The sequence below is a fragment of the Anolis sagrei genome, chromosome 12 (genome assembly GCF_037176765.1).
Source record: "Anolis sagrei isolate rAnoSag1 chromosome 12, rAnoSag1.mat, whole genome shotgun sequence".
Taxonomy (NCBI): domain Eukaryota; kingdom Metazoa; phylum Chordata; class Lepidosauria; order Squamata; family Dactyloidae; genus Anolis; species Anolis sagrei.
The window spans coordinates 8,171,522-8,191,447 of record NC_090032.1 but is presented as its reverse complement, the minus strand read 5'-3'; the positions used below and the strand labels follow the sequence as shown (position 1 = coordinate 8,191,447).

At 43.6% G+C, this 19,926-nt stretch overlaps 1 protein-coding gene across 2 annotated transcripts; it reads left to right on the top strand.

Annotated features, from left to right (window-relative positions):
- Positions 1 to 9,574: 9,574 nt before the first annotated feature.
- On the top strand, positions 9,575 to 17,113 carry LOC137097712 (C-reactive protein-like). 2 transcript variants are annotated; one of them, XM_067472394.1, is made up of 3 exons: positions 9,575 to 9,661; positions 11,836 to 12,561; positions 16,415 to 17,113. In XM_067472394.1, the coding sequence occupies exons 2-3, from the start codon at positions 12,498 to 12,500 to the stop codon at positions 17,050 to 17,052; spliced, it is 702 nt and encodes a 233-aa protein (XP_067328495.1). In that variant the 5' UTR covers positions 9,575 to 9,661; positions 11,836 to 12,497; the 3' UTR covers positions 17,053 to 17,113. The 2 variants fall into 2 exon arrangements, with proteins under 2 accessions (XP_067328495.1, XP_067328494.1); XM_067472393.1 differs by having other exon boundaries at positions 11,828 to 12,561.
- Positions 17,114 to 19,926: the final 2,813 nt, after the last annotated feature.

Here is a 19,926-nt window from a genome sequence, read left to right as displayed (position 1 = left end):
TAATAACAATTTTACTGATCCCTCAGAGTTAAAAGGTCCCCAATCTTTGTTATTCCACATTGTCCCATATTTATTTTCGCTTTTCCATATGTCTGTTCCATTTTGTGATCTATTGGGAGCATCTCAATTCTATTTATTGAGAATCGACTTGGCTGTTTTCCCCAACACTCCAATGTTGAAACCAGGTCCGCTGGCTTTGTTGTTGTTTTGTTGGCTGATGGCAGTGCTGACTTCTTCCAAACTAGGCCGTGCTGCCAGCTCATCCCTGGTTTGTTGTTGTGAGATTTGTGAGAGAACCTCTTCGGCCACATTGGAGCTGCGATTCAGAAGGTTGTGGTCGTGCTCTGTCTAACGTAGGGCAATGGATCTGTTGTCCTTCAGAAGTCTGGTTCCATCTGATGGGCGTAGAGGGTGTATGCCATGATTTCTTGGTCTGTAGATGACCTTTGTGGCTTTCAAATATCCCCGAGCATCCTGGGTATCTGCCAAGTGTTGGATTTCTTCCGTCTTTGTTGTCTGCCAGATGTTCTTGAGTTCTCTGCTCCTTCTTTGGACCTCGGCTTTTGCACCAGCATAGATCTTTTTCTTAGCAGCACAGTTGGTGTCTCTCTGCCATGTTTCCTTTCCTTATCAATTAACTGTTGGATCTCGTTGCCATTTTCGTCAAACCAATCTTGATCTTGGATCTTGGATCTTGGAGCTCTCATATCCAGAGAGCACTGAGCCCAACCAATGACGGACCTGGACCAAACTTGGCACGCAGACCCAACATGGCAGACTGTTCATACTGGCAGGGTTAGGGAGTTGAACAGTTGGCCATGTTGGGTCTGTGTGCCAAGCTTGGTCCAGATCCATCGTTGGCCGCGTTCAGTGCTCTCTAGATATGGGTGAACTTCATACAAGCCAGGGAGCTCAAGCAGGGAGCTTTGAGATGGTAGAACAGAAGCTTTCCGAAGCTCTAGGTGCTCTTACTGCCTATTACAGGGAAAACCAGCTGATCCCCAAACCATCTAAAACACAGACATGTGCCTTTCATCTCAAGAACAGAGAAGCATCCCGAGCTGTGAAGATCACCTGGGAAGGAATCCCACTGGAGCATTGCAGCGCACCCAAATACCTGGGAGTCACTCTGGACCGTGCTCTGACCTACAAGAAGCACTGCCTGAACATCAAGCAAAAAGTGGGTGCTAGAAACAATATCATACGAAAGCTGACTGGCACAACCTGGGGATCACAACCAGATAGAGTGAAGACATCTGCCCTTGCGCTGTGCTACTCCGCTGCTGAGTACGCATGCCCAGTGTGGAACACATCTCACCACACTAAAACAGTGGATGTGGCTCTTAATGAGACATGCCGCATTATCACGGGGTGTCTGCGGGAGAAATTACACTGCTTAGCCGGAGTTGCACCACCTGACATCCGCCAGGAAGTAGCAGCCAATAGTGAAAGGATCTGGACCAAACTTGGCACGCAGACCCAACATGGCAGACTGTTCATACTGGCAGGGTTAGGGAATTGAACAGCTTGGTCCAGATCCATTGTTGGCCGCGTTACTAGCTGTCCCCTGCCACGCGTTGCTGTGGCCCACTCTGGTGGTCATGTTGGTCCTGTGTGGGAGGTTTGGCCCAATTCTATCATTGATGTGGTTCAGAATGCTCTGTGACTGTAGGTGAACTATAAATCCCGGCAACTACAACTCCCAAATGTCAAGATTCTATTTTCCCCAAACTCCACCAGTGTTCACATTTGGGCATATTGAGTATTCGTGTAGAGTTTAGTCCAGAACCATCACTGTTTGTGTCCACAGTGGATGAAGGTGAACTACAACTCCAAAACCAAAGGACACTTCCCACCAGTATTTTCTGTTGGTCATGGGAGAACTGTGTGCCAAGTTTGGTTCAATTCCATCGTTGGTGGGGTTCAGAATGCTCTTTGATTGGAGGTGAACTATAAATCAAAGCAACTACAACTCCCAAATGACAAAATCAATTGTTTTGAGTGAAGGACATACATTGGGTTGTTAGGTGTCTTGTGTCCAAATTTGGTGTCAATTCGTCCAGTGGTTTTTGAGTTCTATTAATTCCACAAACAAACATTACATTTTTACTTGTATAGATTTCATAGACTTATCCCCCGCCCTTCTCACCCCCGAGGGAGGACTCAGGGCGGCCTCACAGTAAACACCATTCGGTGCCATCATAATGATAAGAACAATCAACAAATTCATTAAAACAAAACATTCAATAAAGAGTTGTTAAAACACGCCAATTAAAATCCGGGTCCGGGTCAATTCATTGTCACTTCAAAATTGCTTATGTCTTCTTCATGCAAGCCGCTGTTCAATGGTCAAGTGCAAGGTCCCACAGCCAAGTCTTGAGTTTCCTTCTAAAGTATGGGAGGGAGGGGGCCAGTCTGATGTCTTTGGGGAGGGAATTCGACAGATGGGGGGAGCCACTGTTGAGAAGGCCCTGTCTCTCGTCTCCACCAATCACATTTGCGACGGCGGTGGGATCGAGAGCAGGGCCTCTCCAGATGATCTTAAACTTCATGATGATTCGTAGTAGGAGATATGTTCAGACATGTCCTCGGCTTAGAAATGGAGATGAGAGTGAAATAAAGCACAACTCTTATTGATTTTTTGATTTATTATTACCATATTATACACAGCCTCTCCCAACCCGATGGCGACTTGAGGCGGCTTACAATCGGCAATCAACACCTCCAACACATAAAATATAGTTTAAAAACTTTGACATATGATATCCCATAATACACATGTCAGCTTTCAATGTTTACCATGTCCTGCCCCTTGAATTCTGCAGTTTCATTTTGAACATTCTTTGTGTGATGAGAGAGTGAAATAAAGCACGACTCTTATTGATTTATTGATTTATTATTACTATATTATATACCACCTCTCTCAGCCCGATGGTGACCCCAAACTCCACCAGTGTTCACATTTGGGCATATTGAGTATTCGCGTAGAGTTTGGTCCAGATCCATCATTGTTTGAGTCCACAGTGGATGTAGGTGAACTACAACTCCAAAACCAAAGGACACTGCCCACCAAACCCAATTTTTTCTTTTTTTTTTAAATATAATTTTTATTAGTTTTCACCAAAATTTACAATAAAACATTCATTCATAAAAGAAAATAGTTCCACCACCACCAAGAAAAAGCACATCAACAACATAACCCAACAAAACATAAACAACCACAACCATCACCCTAGTGTGACTTCCATTCTTCCTACTTTCCCCAGTACATTTTCTATCTTACTTTTCTTGAACTTTATATTCTCAATAAAAATAAGTTTTTAAAAAAAAAATAACCTACAACTCCAAGATCCAAGATCAATCACCCCCTAATCCAGTGTTTCTCAACCTGGGGGTCGGGACCCCTGTGGGGGTCACAAGGGGGTGTCAGAGGGGTTGCCAAAGACCATCAGAAAACATAGTATTTTCTGTTGGTCATGGGGGTTCTGTGTGGAAAATTTGGTCCAATTCTATCATTGGTGGGGTTCAGAATGCTATTTCATTGTGGGTGAACTATAAATCCCAACAACCACAACTCTCAAATGGCAAGGTCTATTTTCTCCAAACTCTACCAGTGTTCACATTTGGGCATATTGAATATTTATGCCAAGTTTGATCCAGATTCATAATTGCTCGAGTCCACGGTGTATATATAGGTGAACTACAACTCCAAAAACTCAAGGTCAGTGTCCACCAGACCGTCCTAGTATTTTCTCTTGGTCATGGGAATTCTGTGTGCCAAGTTTGATTCAATTCCATCATTGGTGGAGTTCAGAAGGCTCTTTGATTGTAGGTGAACTATAAATCCCAGCAACTCCAGCATTACCAAATGACAAAATCAATCACCCCCAACCCCACCAATATTCAAATTTGGGGGTATCGGGTATTTGTGCCAAATTTGGTCCAGTGAGTGAAAATACATCCTGCATATCAGATATTTACATTACAATTCATAACAGTACTAAAATGACAGTTATGAAGTAGCAATGAAAACAACGTTATGGTTGGGGGTCACCACAACATGAGGACCTGTACTAAGGGGTCACAGCATTAGGAAAGTTGAGAACCACTGCCCTAATCCCACCTGTATGAACAGTTGGCCATGTTGGGTCCGTGTGCCAAGTTTGGTTCAGATCTGACGTGGGCTGGGGGTTCAGTATGCCCTCTGTCTGTAGGGTAAACTACAATTCCCACCATGGTGAGTCAGTCCCCTCAAATCCCTCCGCTTCTGTGGGAAGGTAATGGCGGACCATCCAAGTCATGCTGGCCACATGACCTTGAAGGCGTCTACAGACCGCACCGGCTCTTAGAAATGGAGATGAGCACCAACCCGCCAGATTTGGACATGATTGGACTTAATATCAGGGGACAACCTTTACACACAAGCACACACACACGCCTTCTAGTGGCACAGTGGGTTAAACCACTGAGCTGCTGAACTTGCTGACCGAAAAGTTGGTGCTTCGGATCCAGGGAGTGGGGTGAGCTCCCGCTATAAGGCCCAGCTCCTGCCAACCTAGCAGTTCAACAAACCACCACCACCACCCCCCCCCCCAACAAAAAGTAAAAAAACATACCAGAATTCCAGAGGGATTCACAGCAATGAAGCAGGAACCAACGAATTCGAAATACAACAAAACCGGAGGACAACGAAAGACAGAAGAAGCTCCTGTCTCTCTCTCACCAACGGTCAAAAGTGAGATTCCAACTGCCAACTGCCTTTACCTGGATTGACAGCAACGCATCAGAATGGTCTCCATGGCTCCTCCCTGAAGGTTCCAACTGACACCCCCAGGACGAAATACTCCATTTATTGATTTATCGTGCCTGAAGCCGGTTGAAGGGGCAACCAAAATGCATAATAAAATAATATATAATAATATATTCGATTATAACATAATATAATATAAAATATTATATTATAATAACAAATACTAATATAATTATATTATTATATATAGCATTATAATACAATAGTATATTACAATATAAAATGATATCATATCAATAATATAAGAATATATAATAATAATTGTATTATATCATTATCATACTATATATAATAATAGTTAAATAATATACTTATTTATCATATCAGAAGTGGGTTGAAGGTACAGTTAAAATGCATAATATTTATGCATTTTATTTATGCATTTTATTCAATGCATAAACAGTTACAATACTACCTAATGTTATGTTATATTATAAAATATTATATTACAATAATAAATACTATTATTCAGTTCTTGTGGGTTTTTTCGGGCGATATGGCCATGTTCTAGAGCAATGTTTCTCAACCTTCCTGATGCCGTGACCCCTTAATACAGATCCTCATGTTGTGGTGACCCACAACCATAATATTATTTTAGTTGTTGCTTCATAACTGTAAATTTGCTACTATTACTAACTGTAATGTAAATATCCAATATGCAGGATGTATTTTCATTCACTGGACCAAATTTGGCACAAATACCAAATACACCCACATTTGAATACTAGTAGGGTTTGGCGAAGGGTTGATTTTGTCAATTGGAAGTTGTAGTTGCTGGGATTTATAGTTCATCTAAAAAAAAAGCATTCTGAACTCCGCCAACAATGGAATTGAACCAAATTTGGCACACAGCACTCCCATGACCAACAGAAAGTACTGGAAGGGTTTGGTGGGCACTGACCTTGAGTTTGGGAGTTGTAGTTCACCTAGATCCAGAGAGCACTGTGGACTCAAACAATGATGGATCTGGATCTAACTTGGCACAAATACTCAGTGTGCCCAAATGTGGCGTTTGGAGAAAATAGATTGTGACATTTGGGAGCTGTAGTTGCTGGGATGTATAGTTCACCTACCATCAAAGAGCATTCTGAACTCCATCAATGATAGAATTGGCCCAAACTTCCCACTCAGAACCCCCATGACCAACACAACATACTGTGTTTTCTGTTGGTGTTTGGCGACCCCTCTAACACCCCCTCGCAACCCCCTCAGGGGTCCCGACCCCCAGGTTGAGAACCACTGTTCTAGAGGCATTTCTCCTGACGTTTCGCCTGCATCTATGGCAAGCATCCTCAGAGGTGAGGTCTGCTGGAACCGGGGAAAAGGGGTTTATATATCTGTGGAATGACCAGGGTGAGACAAAGGGCTTTTGTAAGTTGGGCTAGGTGTGAATCTTTCAACTGACCACCTTGATTAGCATACAATGGGCTGACTGTGCCTGGAGCAAACTCTTCTTGAAAGGTGATTAGATGTCCCTGCCTGTTTTTCTCTCTGCTGTTTTTGCTGTTGCAATTTTGGAATTTTTTAATATTGGTAGAAAGATTCACACCTAGCTCCAGCAGACAAGAGTCCTTTGTCTCACCCTGGTCATTCCACAGATATATAAACCCCTTTTTCCCAGTTCCAGCAGACCTCACCTCTGAGGATGCTTGCCATAGATGCAGGCGAAACGTCAGGAGAAATGCCTCTAGAACATGGCCATATAGCCCGAAAAAACCCACAAGAACTGAGTGATTCCAGCCATGAAAGCCTTCGACAATACATCAATACTATTATTGTTATTATTATTTATACTGCATATTGGCCTGCATCAACAGGAGTCTAGTGTCTAGTTCCAAGGAAGTCATGCTCTATTATTTCTTGGTTAGACCACTTCTGGAATAATATGTCCAATTCTGGGCACCACAATTGAAGAGAGATATTGACAAGCTGGAATATGTCCAAAGGAGGGCGACTAAAATGATCAAGGGTCTGGAGAACAAGCCCTATGAGGAGCGGCTGAAAGAGCTGGGCATGTTTAGCCTGAAGAAGAGAATGCTGAGAGGGCCATTTATAAATATGTGAGAGGAAGTCATAGGGAGGAGGGAGCAAGCTTGTTTTCTGCCACCCTGGAGATCATCTGGACAGAAAATAATAATAATAATAATTATTATTATTATTATTATTATTACTATTATCTCCTTCTCTGAGGTTTTTAAGTAGAAGTTGAATGGCCATCTGCCAGGAGTGGTTTGATTGTGTTTTCTTGCAAGGCAGAAATATATCCTAGTTATATTTCACCTGGTCATGCTCAGCATTATTTTAAAATTTTAATTATTACATTTGGCCCAGCCATAGGTTTTTAAACGCCGTTGTGTTATTGTTAATGTTTATTGCTTATTTTCTGCTTATGAGTTTTATTTATTGTTTTGTACTACTGTTGTTATTGTTTTTACTGTTGTATTGTGGACTCGGCCTCATGTAAGCCGCACCGAGTCCCTTGGGGAGATGGTAGCAGGGTACAAATAGAGTATTATTAGTAGTATTATTATAACAGAGCTGGGTGGGTAGGTTCTGGGGTTGTGTTCTCAAAGAAAGTAACTTTTCCAAGCTCTAGGTTACAACAATAATGAGACCCAGATTCCTGCCCCAAAACAGGCCCACCAAAGTCATGCTTTTCTCCTGAACCATCTATGGCTGATCCAAAGTTGGAAGAGCTGGAGAACTCCCAATAACCAAGGGGTGGAGGATTCAGCACCTTGGAGAGATCCCGGCCTCTTCACTTTCCCTGGATTCAACCATTGCAGATCCCTCCCATACAAAACATTGAGTTGCAGCATCTCAGAGCATGTCTAGCCTTTTCTTTCAACCACAGAGTGCCCCGAAGCCATTTGGACCCCAGTCAAATGTAATCCCACTGCCAGCATCACACTAGCAACAAAGATCCTCATAGTTAAGGCAATGGTATTCCTCATAGTGACCTATGGATGTGAGAGCTGGACCATAGGGAAGACTTAGCAAAGGAAGAGAAATGCTTTTGAACTGTGGTGCTGGAGGAAAGTTCTGAGAGTGACTTGGACCGCGAGAAGATCTAACCAGTCCATACTTCAGGAAATAAAGCCCGACTGCTCATTCGAGGGAAAGATAACAGAGGCCAAGATGAAGTCCTTTGGCCACATCATGAGAAGACAGGAAAGCTTAGAGAAGACAATGATGCTGGGGAAAATGGAAGGAAAAAGGAAGAGGGGCCGACCAAGGGCAAGGTGGATGGATGGCATCCTTGAAATGACTGGATTGGCCTTGAAGGAGCTGGGGGTGGTGATGGCTGACAGGGAGCTCTGGCGTGGGCTGGTCCATGAGGTCACCTAGAGAAAACAATGATGCTGGGGAAAATGGAAGGAAAATGGAAAAGGGGCTCACCAAGTGCAAGGTGGATGGATGGCATCCTTGAAGTGACTGGATCGACCTTGAAGGAGCTGGGGGTGGTGACGGCCGACAGGGAGTTCTGGCGTAGGATGGTCCAGAATGTCACAAAGAGTCGGAAACGATCCTTGAAGTGACTGGATTGACCTTGAAGGAGCTGGGGGTGGTGACAGCCAACAAGGAGCTCTGGCATGGGCTGGTCCATGAGGTCAACTAGAGAAAACAATGATGCTGGGGAAAATGGAAGGAAAAAGGAAGAGGGCCAACCAAGGGCAAGGTGGATGGATGGCATCCTCGAAGTGATTGACTCTGGAGGAGCTGGGGGTGGTGACGGCCGACAAGGAGCTCTGGCGTGGGATGATCCAGAATGTCACAAAGAGTCGGAAACGATCCTTGAAGTGACTGGATTGACCTTGAAGGAGCTGGGGGTGGTGACGGCCGACAAGGAGCTCTGGCATGGGCTGGTCCACGAGGTCACCTAGAGAAGACAATGATGCTGGGGAAAATGGAAGGAAAAAGGAAGAGGGGCCGACCAAGGGCAAAGTGGATGGATGGCATCCTTGAAGTGACTGGATGGACCTTGAAGGAGCTGGGGGTGGTGATGGCCGACAGGGAGCTCTGGCGTGGGCTGGCCCATGAGGTCACCTAGAGAAGACAATGATGCTGGGGAAAATGGAAGGAAAAGGATGGATGGCGTTCTTGAAGTGACTGGATTGACCTTGAAGGAGCTGGGAGTGGTGACGGCCGACAAGGAGCTCTGGCGTGGGCTGGTCCACGAGGTCACCTAGAGAAGACAATGATGCTGGGGAAAATGGAAGGAAAAAGGAAGAGGGTCGACCAAGGGCAAGGTGGATGGATGGCATCCTGGAAGTGATTGACTTTGAAGGAGCTGGGGGTGGTGACGGCTCATAGGGAGCTCTGGCGTGGGCTGGTCCATGAGGTCACGAAGACTCGGAAGCAACTGAACGAATGAACAACAACAAAGGGAAGAATGAGGAAAGAATAAAAGGTATGAGGAAAAGGGAAGAAATAAAGAGAAATAAGGGAAGAGAAAGGAAAGAAGGAAAAGGGAAATCTGCTTTTTGTGGTTGCTGGTCTTGTTTTCCTTTATTTGTATTTGTGTTGTTATTCTCAATTTGTTGGATTTAAGCCCACAATTTAATAAAAACGACGTTTTCAAAACCCGATTAAGCCAAAAGGAGGTCTCAGTTCAGAGCTTTGCAGAGCAGGCCTGGAAAATGCCTCTGGTGCCAGTCACAAAAATGGCGGCCCTTGCCAGAAAGCAACATGGCGGCGCAGGCGTCAACCCTTCCGGACGCGCTTCCAAGCCCGCCAGGCCCGCTCCGCTTGCCGTAGTTTCCGCTTCCGGACTGTCGAAGCGAAGGCTCCGGATTGAAAAATGGCTGAGGAGAGCGGCTTTGGTGTGAGGAAGCCGGGGAAGAGAGCGAGGTGAGCTTGTGGGCCGCGAAAGGAAAGCGAGGGAAAGGCTGCGGGTTCCAGCCATGGATAGGCCCTCCTCTCTGGAGGTTTTGAAGCAGAGGCTGAGTGGCTCTCTGTTGGGAGGGCTTTGATTGTGCCTTCCTTCCTGGCAGAAGGGGGTTGGACTCGAGGGACCCCATTTCCATAATAATAATAATAATAATAATAATGTTATAATAATAATATAATATAATCGTTATATTATATTATAATTATACCATTATTATTATTATTATACCATTATTATATAATATAATTATACCATTATAATTATAATATAATATAATGATATTATATAATAATTATAATTGTAATTAATATTATATAATTATTATATTATAATATAATAATAATAATGGTATAATTTTAATATATAATAATTATATTATATTATAATTATACCATTATAATTATAATATAATTAATTATTATATTATATTTATACCATTATTATTATTATATTATATTATAATAATTATATTATAATTATAGCATTATTATAATATAATATACTAATTATAGTATATTGTAATTATACCATTATAATTATAATATAATATAATAATATTATATAATAATTATTATAATTAATATATAATAATTATTATATTATAATATAGGAGCCCCCGGTGGCGCAGTGGGTTAAAGCACTGAGCTGCTGAGCTTGTTGACCAAAAGGTCGCAGGTCCGATTCCTGGGAGCGGCATGAGCTTCCGCTGTCAGCCTAGCTTCTGCCAACCTAGCAGTTCGAAAACATGCAAATGTGAGTAGATCAATAGGTACCACTCCAGCGGGAAGGTAACGGCGCTCCATGCAGTCATGCCGGCCACATGACCTTGGAGGTGTCTACGGACAACGCTGGCTCTTCGGCTTAGAAATGGAGATGAGCACCACACCCCAGAGTCAGACATGAATGGACTTAATGTCAGGGGACTACCTTTACCTTTACCTATATTATAATATAATATAATAATGCTATAATTATAATAAAAATAGTTATTGTCTCTTCTAATTGTAGTAGTGGTAATTTAGTAGTAGAGAAGCCATTGAAATCCACAAGCATGTGGACAATTTCAACAGAAAGGGAGAGACCATGAAAATGAACAAAATCTGGCTACCAGTATTAAAAAACTCAAAAATTACAGCAAAACAGCAGAGAGGAAACAACCAGGCCCATCTTAACATCTCTCAACAAAAGATTTTCCCAGGCTCAGCCAGGCCTTCAAATGCTAATGAAGGTGGTCAGTTGAAACATTCACACCTAGCTCCAGCAGAGAAGAGCTCTTTGCCCCACCCCAGCCATTCCACAGATATATAAACCCCAGTTTCCTATTTCCAACAGACCTCACTACCTCTGAGGATGCTTGCCATAGATGCAGGCGAAACGTCAGTAGAAATGCCTCTAGAACATGGCCCTATAGCCCGAAAAAACCCACAGGAACCTTATTTATTTATTTATTTATCGTGTCATCAGCAACCATACCGTTGTATTACATTTCTAACAGAACAAAACAAACACACAGATTTTAAAAAAAAAACCCCACAGATGACACGATAAATAAATAAATAAATAAATTAGGTTCTTGTGGGTTTTTTCGGGCTATAGGGCCATGTTCTAGAGGCATTCTCTCCTGATGTTTCGCCTGCAGAGGTAGTGATTACCTCACTACGTCTGAGGATGCTTGCCATAGATGCAGGCGAAATGTCAGGAGAGAATGCCTCTAGAACATGACCATATAGCCCGAAAAAACCTACAACAACCCAGTGATTCCAGCCATGAAAGCCCACACAGAACCTCCATGACCAACAGAAAATACTCAAGGCCATCCAGTCCAACTCCCTTCACCAGGGCAAGAAAACGTAACCAAAGTCCTCCTGACAAAGAGCCACCTAGCCATAGATTAGATAGATAGATAGATAGATAGATTTGATTCACACACACAGAGATATAGTATCATAGATTTGAAAGGGACCCTTAAAGAAGGACAATGATATCTTGCATGTTCCAGAGTAGGCAAACCAGACACTCTCCACATCAACACTGACAAAGAAACAGCAAGAAATACTGTTTACCCAGAAGCAGAAAGACAGTACATATATTAGAAACCAACACTTTCTCATTACGTTATTTTCCAGATCAACAGACTGGGCCACAGCAAAGCTTGGCAGAGGACAGCTAGTGATAAATCATAAAGCGAGTGTGGAGAAGAGCAAGCCACAGACCATGGACGACAATGCAGCCTACAGTGCCCTACCACATGCACAATGGAGGACCTTCTCACCAGAGTCACTCCGAGTGACCAGCTTCTGGCCCAAAGAAATTTAGCATCATGCCAAGTTTTTAAGTTTGTTTGTGGTTTCTTATGCATTATAACTGTATTTTCAATTCTCTTCTGACATGATAAATAAATCATAAAACCTATACTGACACCACTCTAAGGCCTTCAAGGAAATGGTTACTGCATATAACACCGTGGGACGACCAAACAAGGAAATATTTCTTACTTGACCAAAGTCTTATGCAAACATTGAATGATAGCAGGGCATTCATTTCCCAAACTATCTGCCAAAACTCTGTTTTGATTGGATCATGAAGGTTTACATGTTTGTTTCATGTCAGCTAGATGAGTGGGAAGGGGCAGGAAATTCCTCAGAAAGAGGGCTGCTAAGACTGGACAAGAATGATAAATTGAGAGAAACTTTACAAAGTTTCGCAATGCGGAAAGCATTTGGATTTGGCAAACAAGTCAACGGATACCAATAAAAGGCTGAAGCTCCCAGTCAGATTGTTCGACCTAGAAGCGGAATGGAGACTCCTCATCTCTTTCTCCTCATCTTTGCTGGTCTCTCGGGGTCCCTCGCCCAGGAAGGTGAGTACCGCAGTGCGTTTACACTGGAGAAGTAATGCAGTTTGACACCACTTTAGCTGCCATGGCTCAATATTATGCAACCACAGGAGTTGTAGTTTTAAGACATCTTTACCCTTCTCAGTCAAAGAGTTTTGGTGCTTTACAAATCCCAGCATTCTGTAGCACAGAGCGAATTTTTGTGTGTGTCAGGAGCGACTTGAGAAACCGCAAGTTGCTTCTGGTGTGAGAGAATTGGCCGACTGCAAGGATGTTTCCCAGGGGATGCATGATGTTTTGATGTTTTACCATCCTTGTGGGAGGCTTCTCTCCCATCCCCGCACAAGGAGCTGGAGCTGACAGAGGGAGCTCATCCATGCTCTCCCCAGAGTCAAACCTCCAACATGTCCTGCCGGCACAAGGGTTTAACCCATTGTGCCACCCAGAGCAAATGAAGTCAATGAAGGAATGAAGGAAATAAACAAACGAAGATGTTTCTGATGATGGGGAATCGGATTGAAAAGAAGATGAGATCTATGTATTTTATTTATTTATCTATCAAATGTATTTCCCACGTTACTCTTAAAATGAGATCCACATTTTGAATTTGCAAATAATAATAATAATAAGTATTATTATCATTATTATTATTATTGTCGTGTCAGGAGTGACTGCAAGTCGCTTCTGGTGTGAGAGAATTGGCTGTCTGCAAGGATATTGCCCAGGGGACGCCTGGATGATTTGATGTTTTTATCATCCTTGTGGGAGGCTTCTCTCATGTCCCCGCATGAGGAGCTGGACCTGATAGAGGGAGCTCATTCGCCTCTCCCCGGATTCGAACCTGCGACCTGTCGGTCTTCAGTCCTGCTGGCACAGGGGATTAACCCACTGCGCCACCGGGGGGCTCCAATATTATTATTATAAGTATTATTATTATAAGATTATTATTATTATTATTAGATTATTATTATTATTATTACTATTATTATTATTATAAACACAACAAGATTAGTACACAGCAAACAAGTTCACTATGCTGGTTGTTGTATTGGATCACACGTTGGATACTTCCCAAGTGTAATCAGAGTAAGCCTTTTTATTCTGAAAGCTATTAAGAAAAGAGCAGATTTCCTGAAAGAAGAACCAGGAAAATAAGATTCTGATTATAAATAGAAGGTCGGCTGCTGTCTTCACCTTATTGCCTTGCTTTTTGCTCGTGTTCTATTTTGAAATGGTCATATGACTGATCAAATAAATAAATATTGGGAGTTCTGTGTGCCCAGTTTGGTTCAATTCCATAATGGGTGGAGTTCAGAATGCTCTTTCGGTTATAGGTGAACTATAAATCACAGCAACTGCAACTCCCAAATGACAAAATCAATCCCCCTTCCCTACCCCACCATTATTCAAATTTAGGCAAATTGGGTATTTGTGCCAAATTTGTCCCCTCTCCCTCCCTTCCTTCCTTCCTTCCTTCCTTCCTTCCTTCCTTCCTTCCTCCCTCCCTCCCTTCCCTTCCCTTCCCTTCCCTTCCCTTCCCTTCCCTTCCCTTCCCTTCCCTTCCCTTCCCTTCCCTTCCCTTCCCTTCCCTTCCCTTCCCTTCCCTTCCCTTCCCTTCCCTTCCCTCTTTCCTCCCTCCTTTCCACTCTCCCTTCTTTCTTCCTTCCTTCCTTGCTTCCTTACTTTCTTCTTTCCTTTCCCCCTTTTTTCCTATCTTCCCTCCCTCCTTCCCTCTCTCTATTTCTCCTTCCTTCCTCCCTTTCTTCCTTCCCTTCCCTTCCTTTCCCTTCCCCTCTTTCATCCTTCCTTCCCTCTTTCCTCACTCCTTCCCTCTATTTATCCTTCCTTCCTTCCCTTCCCCTCTTTCATCATTCCTTCCCTCTTTCCTCACTCCTTCCTTTCTTCCTTCCCTTCCCCTCTTTTATCCTTCCTTCCCTCTTTCCCCCCTCTCTCCCTTCCCCCTTCCTTCCTTTTTTCCCTTTTTTCCTTCCTTCCTCCCTCCCTCTTCCCTCACTCCTTCCCCCTCTCTCTTTTACCTCCTTCCTTCTTTCCTTCCCACCATCTCTCTTGCTGTCCTCCAATGGCGTCATGCACCCCTGACCATGGGCCTTATTTTAGGTCTCGTGACCCACCAGTGGACCATATCAGATATTTACATTACAATTCATAACAGTAGCAAAACAACAGTTATGAAGTAGCAACGAAAATAATTTTATGATTGGGGGTCACCACAACATGAGGAACTGTATTGAGGGGTCACAGCATTAGGAAGGTTGAGAAACACTGCACGATTGACTCATGTTTAGCTTGAGATCTACCTTCCTAGACTCCTAGATCTCTTTTGCACATGAGGTCAAATTGAAAGCTAGGACCTTGGATATGGAAGGTCTGTGCCTGGTGAGCATTATGCTAAGAACCTGAAGTTTCAGATCAGAGAACACACTCACCAGGTGAATAAGAGCATAAGAGAATATTTTGATTCAGCCAGAAAGGATGCAAGTACGGCTCATGCCAAAAATATACACGCATAACACAGAGACACAAGGTTTTAGACACAACAAAATCATTTTGTTAAGATGAGGCCAGCTCTGTAATTTGTGATGGCCATTTTGGATCCCGATCCTGCCCTCTAGGCTATTAGCTCTCCCTCCCAATTTTGTGATGTATGCAAATGTGATCAACTGGCTGTCCTCCTTTCTTCACAACCGTGGACAGCGAGTGGAGAGGGGAGGCCTGGTCTCTGAGAGGTCCCCTCTATCTTGTGGGGTTCCTCAGGGGGCCATTCTCTCCCCTCTGTTGTTTAACATCTATATGCGACCACTTGCTCAGCTGGTTCAAGGTTTTGGGCTTGAGTGTTAGCAGTACGCCGATGACAATCGGCTTGTGCTGAAGATGGAAGGCCGACCGGACTCTGTACCCGATTGTTTCCATCAGTGCCTCGAGGCCGTTACTGGATGGCTGCGTGCCAGCAGGTTGAGGGTGAATCCAGCAAAGACGGAGATCCTATGGCTGGGTCGACTGGGCAGTGGGGATATCCAAATGCCTACGCCCGTCATCATTGGTAAAGAGTCTGGGAGTCTTTTTGGACCCTCTGCTGACGATGGAGGCCCAGGTCTCCGGCGTTAGCAGAACCGCCTTCTTTTATCTGCGGCAGGCTAGACGGCTGGCCCCCTCCCTGTCCAGGGATGACCTTGCTACGGTGATCCAGGCTACGGTCATCTCAAGACTGGACTACTGTAACACCCTCTACATTAGACTTCCTCTGTCGATGATCCGGAAGCTCAAGTTGGTACAAAATGCAGCTGCTCGGTTTCTTGCGGGAATTCCGATGAGATGCCACATAACCCCAATCTTACTACAGCTGCATTGGTTACCAATTGAGCACCGGATCACTTTCAAAGTGATGGTACTCACCTTTAAGGCCTTGCATGGTCTGGGGCCGATGTACCTGAGAGACCGCCTCACCCCCTACCAACCCCAGAGATCCCTCCGTTCTGAGGACCAAGATCTATTGGAAATTCCCAGTGTCAAGACCTTGCGTCTAACGGCAACCAGACGCAGAGCCTTCACAGCAGTGGCACCATCGCTCTGGAATACTCTGCCACCTGAAATCCGTGCCTTGCAGGACTTACCAGCTTTCCGCTGGGCATGTCAGACATACGTGTTTCGACAGGCCTTTGATTTTTGATATTGCTGTTTTTAAATTGTTATAAATTGATTTTAAATTGTGTTAGATTTTAGCCATTCTTGTAAGCCGCTCCGAGCACCAGGGGAGTGGCGGCATATAAGTTTGAATAATAAATAAATAATAAAACATGCCTTCTATTCCGTCATCCAAGTCATTGATAATGTTATGTCATGTCTCACCTTTCCATAGATCTCCAGCAGAAGGTGTTTGTTTTCCCAGTCGAATCAAACAGTGCTGCTGTGGTTCTGACGGCCCCGATCTCGCAACCGCTGACCGGCTTCACCATATGCCTGAGACACTACTCACTCTTGACCCGTGAATACGGCCTCTTCTCTTACGCTACGAGGAAACTGGACAACCAACTCCTGGTCTTCAAGCCCAAACCAAATCAATATAGGCTTTGGCTTGGAGCAGTTTATGTGACCTTCATCCTTCCGGGAAAAAAGGACTCTAAACCCAGTTGGGAGCACATCTGTATGAGCTGGGAGTCTGCCACAGGATTAGTGGCATTGTGGTTGGATGGGGAGCCATTGCCCCGAATGGGGCTGCAGAAAGGTTACTCTATCAGTCCCGAGGCGTCTATTGTACTTGGGCAAGATCAAGACTCCTTCGGAGGTGGCTTTGTTGCCAACCAATCCTTTGTAGGAGAGATGAAGGATGTGTACATGTGGAACAGGGTTCTGAATGCCGACGAAGTGGGCCTAGTCTTGAGTGACTACGTTCTCTCTGACTCTCTGATTAACTGGAGAGCGTTAAATTATGAAATAAAGGGTTATGTTGTCCTTCAGCCTTCTCAAACACCTTCTCCATACGGAGTTCAGTCATAGTCATATATGTGCCTTCTTCTTCACCAGCAATGTTCGAATAATAATAAAAAATAGCACCTGATTCCTTGTGCATTTCCACCTATCTTTCTATATAAATAAAAAATGTAATGTTCGTTTGTGGGATTAACAGAACTCAAAAACCACTGGGGGAATTGCCACCAAATTTGGACACGATACATCTATCAACCCAATGCCCTTCACTCAAAAAAAAAAAAACAACGAAAACAAAAAGTAGGAAGGACTTCCAAATTGCATGTCCACAAAGGAGAAACTGCATACCCAGAAAGAGATATGGCCACATCCCCTCCTCAGCAGCCATTAAAGCATGAGGAGCCAGGCGCGCATGCACAGCCACACACATACACACACACACAAACAAGAGTGGCCACCATGGGAGTGGAGGTGGAGGTTTGCTGCATGGAGCCCCTTCTCTTTCCCTGCTATGTCAGGAGGGCAGTCTCCTCCTCCTCCTTTCTCTGTTGGAAGAGGAAGGGGTGGATGAGTGGCAGCAGCGGAGCCCCAGGCAAGGAAGAAGGGAAGGAGGAGGAGGTGAGGAAGGTTGATGGTGCTCGAGTGAAGTACCTCCCTTCTCTCCCTCACTCACTCCCCTTCTTTCCTCCCTCTCCTTCCTTCCTTCATTCCTTCCTTTCTTCCTTCCTTCCTTCCTTCCTTCCTTCCTTCCTTCCTTCCTTCCTTCCTTCCTTCCTCCCTCCCTTTCTTTCTTTCTTTCTTTCTTTCTTTTTTTTGATTTATACTTTTTATTGTGCAAATTTTCTTTTTACATAATAATACACGTGAAAAAAAAGAGGAAAGAGAAGATTGAGAAACATGTACAAGTAAAGGCAGATAGGAAAAGGAAAAGAAAAAGAGAAAGAGGAAAAAAGAAGAAAGAAAAAAGAGAGAGAGAGATCAACAGACCATCCCTCCCCCCCCCCCCCCCCCCCACCAGTGTCGTGACTTCCCATAGTCTTCAAAGAGTCTAGTTGTTGCAATCCAGAGCAGGGAATGAGGCCCTAAGATAACTATCCACCACACTTGACTGTGAAAAACAATCCTTTTTTATTGAAGAAAAAATGGTTACAAAATAAAGGAAAAAATGCAAGTCAAAAGCCACAGCAAAATCAGCAAACATGAATTTAAATGCATAAGAACAAAACCCAAAGCCACACTGCAAAATACTGGAACCTGTTTAGTGATTCACTAACCGTACTTGATATCCTAGAAATCTTCCCAAGCTATGGCCAGGGAACCGGGAGAGCTGCCAAGGTCTTCATCAATTCTGTAACGATGCCTGAACTGAGACAGTCAGCCCGGCGGAAGGAATTGGTTCCGTGAACTGCCCCTCTTCTTTGAAGCCAATGTTTTTAATTCTTGAATTCGGGAGGATCGACGCAAGCTGAGTGATTTATTTCTATCTTGCCAAATTTGGCCCCTTCTGTTGTCATTACAGTTAACAGGTGCAGAAGGGAGGGAAAGTTCAAGGCTTCCCTCTGAAACATTCTCATGAACACTGGTACTTTCATTTTCCAAATCTACAGAAGTTCCTTCCTCACTAATTTCAGGAACATTGGCATTTTCCAAACCTACAGCAGTTTCTTCCTCACTAATTTCAGGAGCATTGGCATCAAGAGGTACATTTCCACTAGCATCAGTAAATATATTTTCATTAGCATCAGGAGGAACAAACAGAGAATCAGGTTCAAGTTCAAACTCAGGCTGAACCCCAACACTAGTATTACAATTGGTGATAAATCTGCCCTTCTGTGGTTACATTTCCGGCGTTACTTCGATGTTTGGTTCTTCTTCAAATGCTGGATATGTCTATAATAAGTGTCAACTTCTTTTTTGTGTTGTAATAAAGTCTTTGAAACCCTCCCAGTTCGTTCTTTTTATGAGTTATTCAATCGTTGCGATAAGCAGTCCATCTGTATTATGTCGAATATTTTTAAGATCCAGTCTTTGATTGTTGGAGTGTCTTTTTGTTTCCATACTTTGGCCAAAGTTATCCTGGCGGCTGTACTTAACAGGAAGAATACCCTGTCTTGGTTTGCGTTAAATTTTGGATAAGAAATGCCCAGAAGATACATTTCTGGTAATGATGGAAAGTTGATTTTTAGGGAAAAAAATTGTGTTGCTAGATGTATTTCTCTCCAGTATTTCTTAATTTTTTTTACAGGTCCACCATTGGTGGAAGTACGTCTCTGTCTCTTTTTGGCATTTCCAACATTTGTTTGATATAGTTCTATTAAATTTGGATTTTTTTTCTGGGGAATAGTGCCATCTATAAAACATTTGGAGGAAAGTGCTGAGAGTGCCTTGGACTGCGAGAAGATCCAACCAGTCCATCCTCCAGGAAATAAAGCCCGGCTGCTCACTGGAGGGAAGGAGACTAGAGACAAAGTTGAAGTACTTTGGCCACATTATGAGGAGACAGCAAAGCCTAGAGCAGACAATGATGCTGGGGAAAGTGGAAGGGAAAAGGAAGAGGGGCCGACCAAGAGCAAGATGGATGGATGGCATCCTTGAAGGGACTGGACTGACCTTGAAGGAGTTGGGGGTGGTGACGGCCGACAGGGAGCTCTGGCGTGGGTTGGTCCATGAGATTACGAAGAGTCGGAGACGACTGAACGAATGAACAACAACAACTCTTTCAGATCACTGGCAACTGTATATTTTAGTTTAATGTTCCAAATCTCTGTTCCCACACCATCCAGACCTGGAGCTTTCCCAGCTTTTAAATTCTTAATAACTTCATCTATTTCGGTCTTCTTAATAGGTTGTTCCAATAATTCTTTGTCTTTCTCCTCCAACGTACTCTCCCAATTTTCCTTCACATATTTCCTAATTGCTTCCATGGAGCTAGCTTTTGTTTGG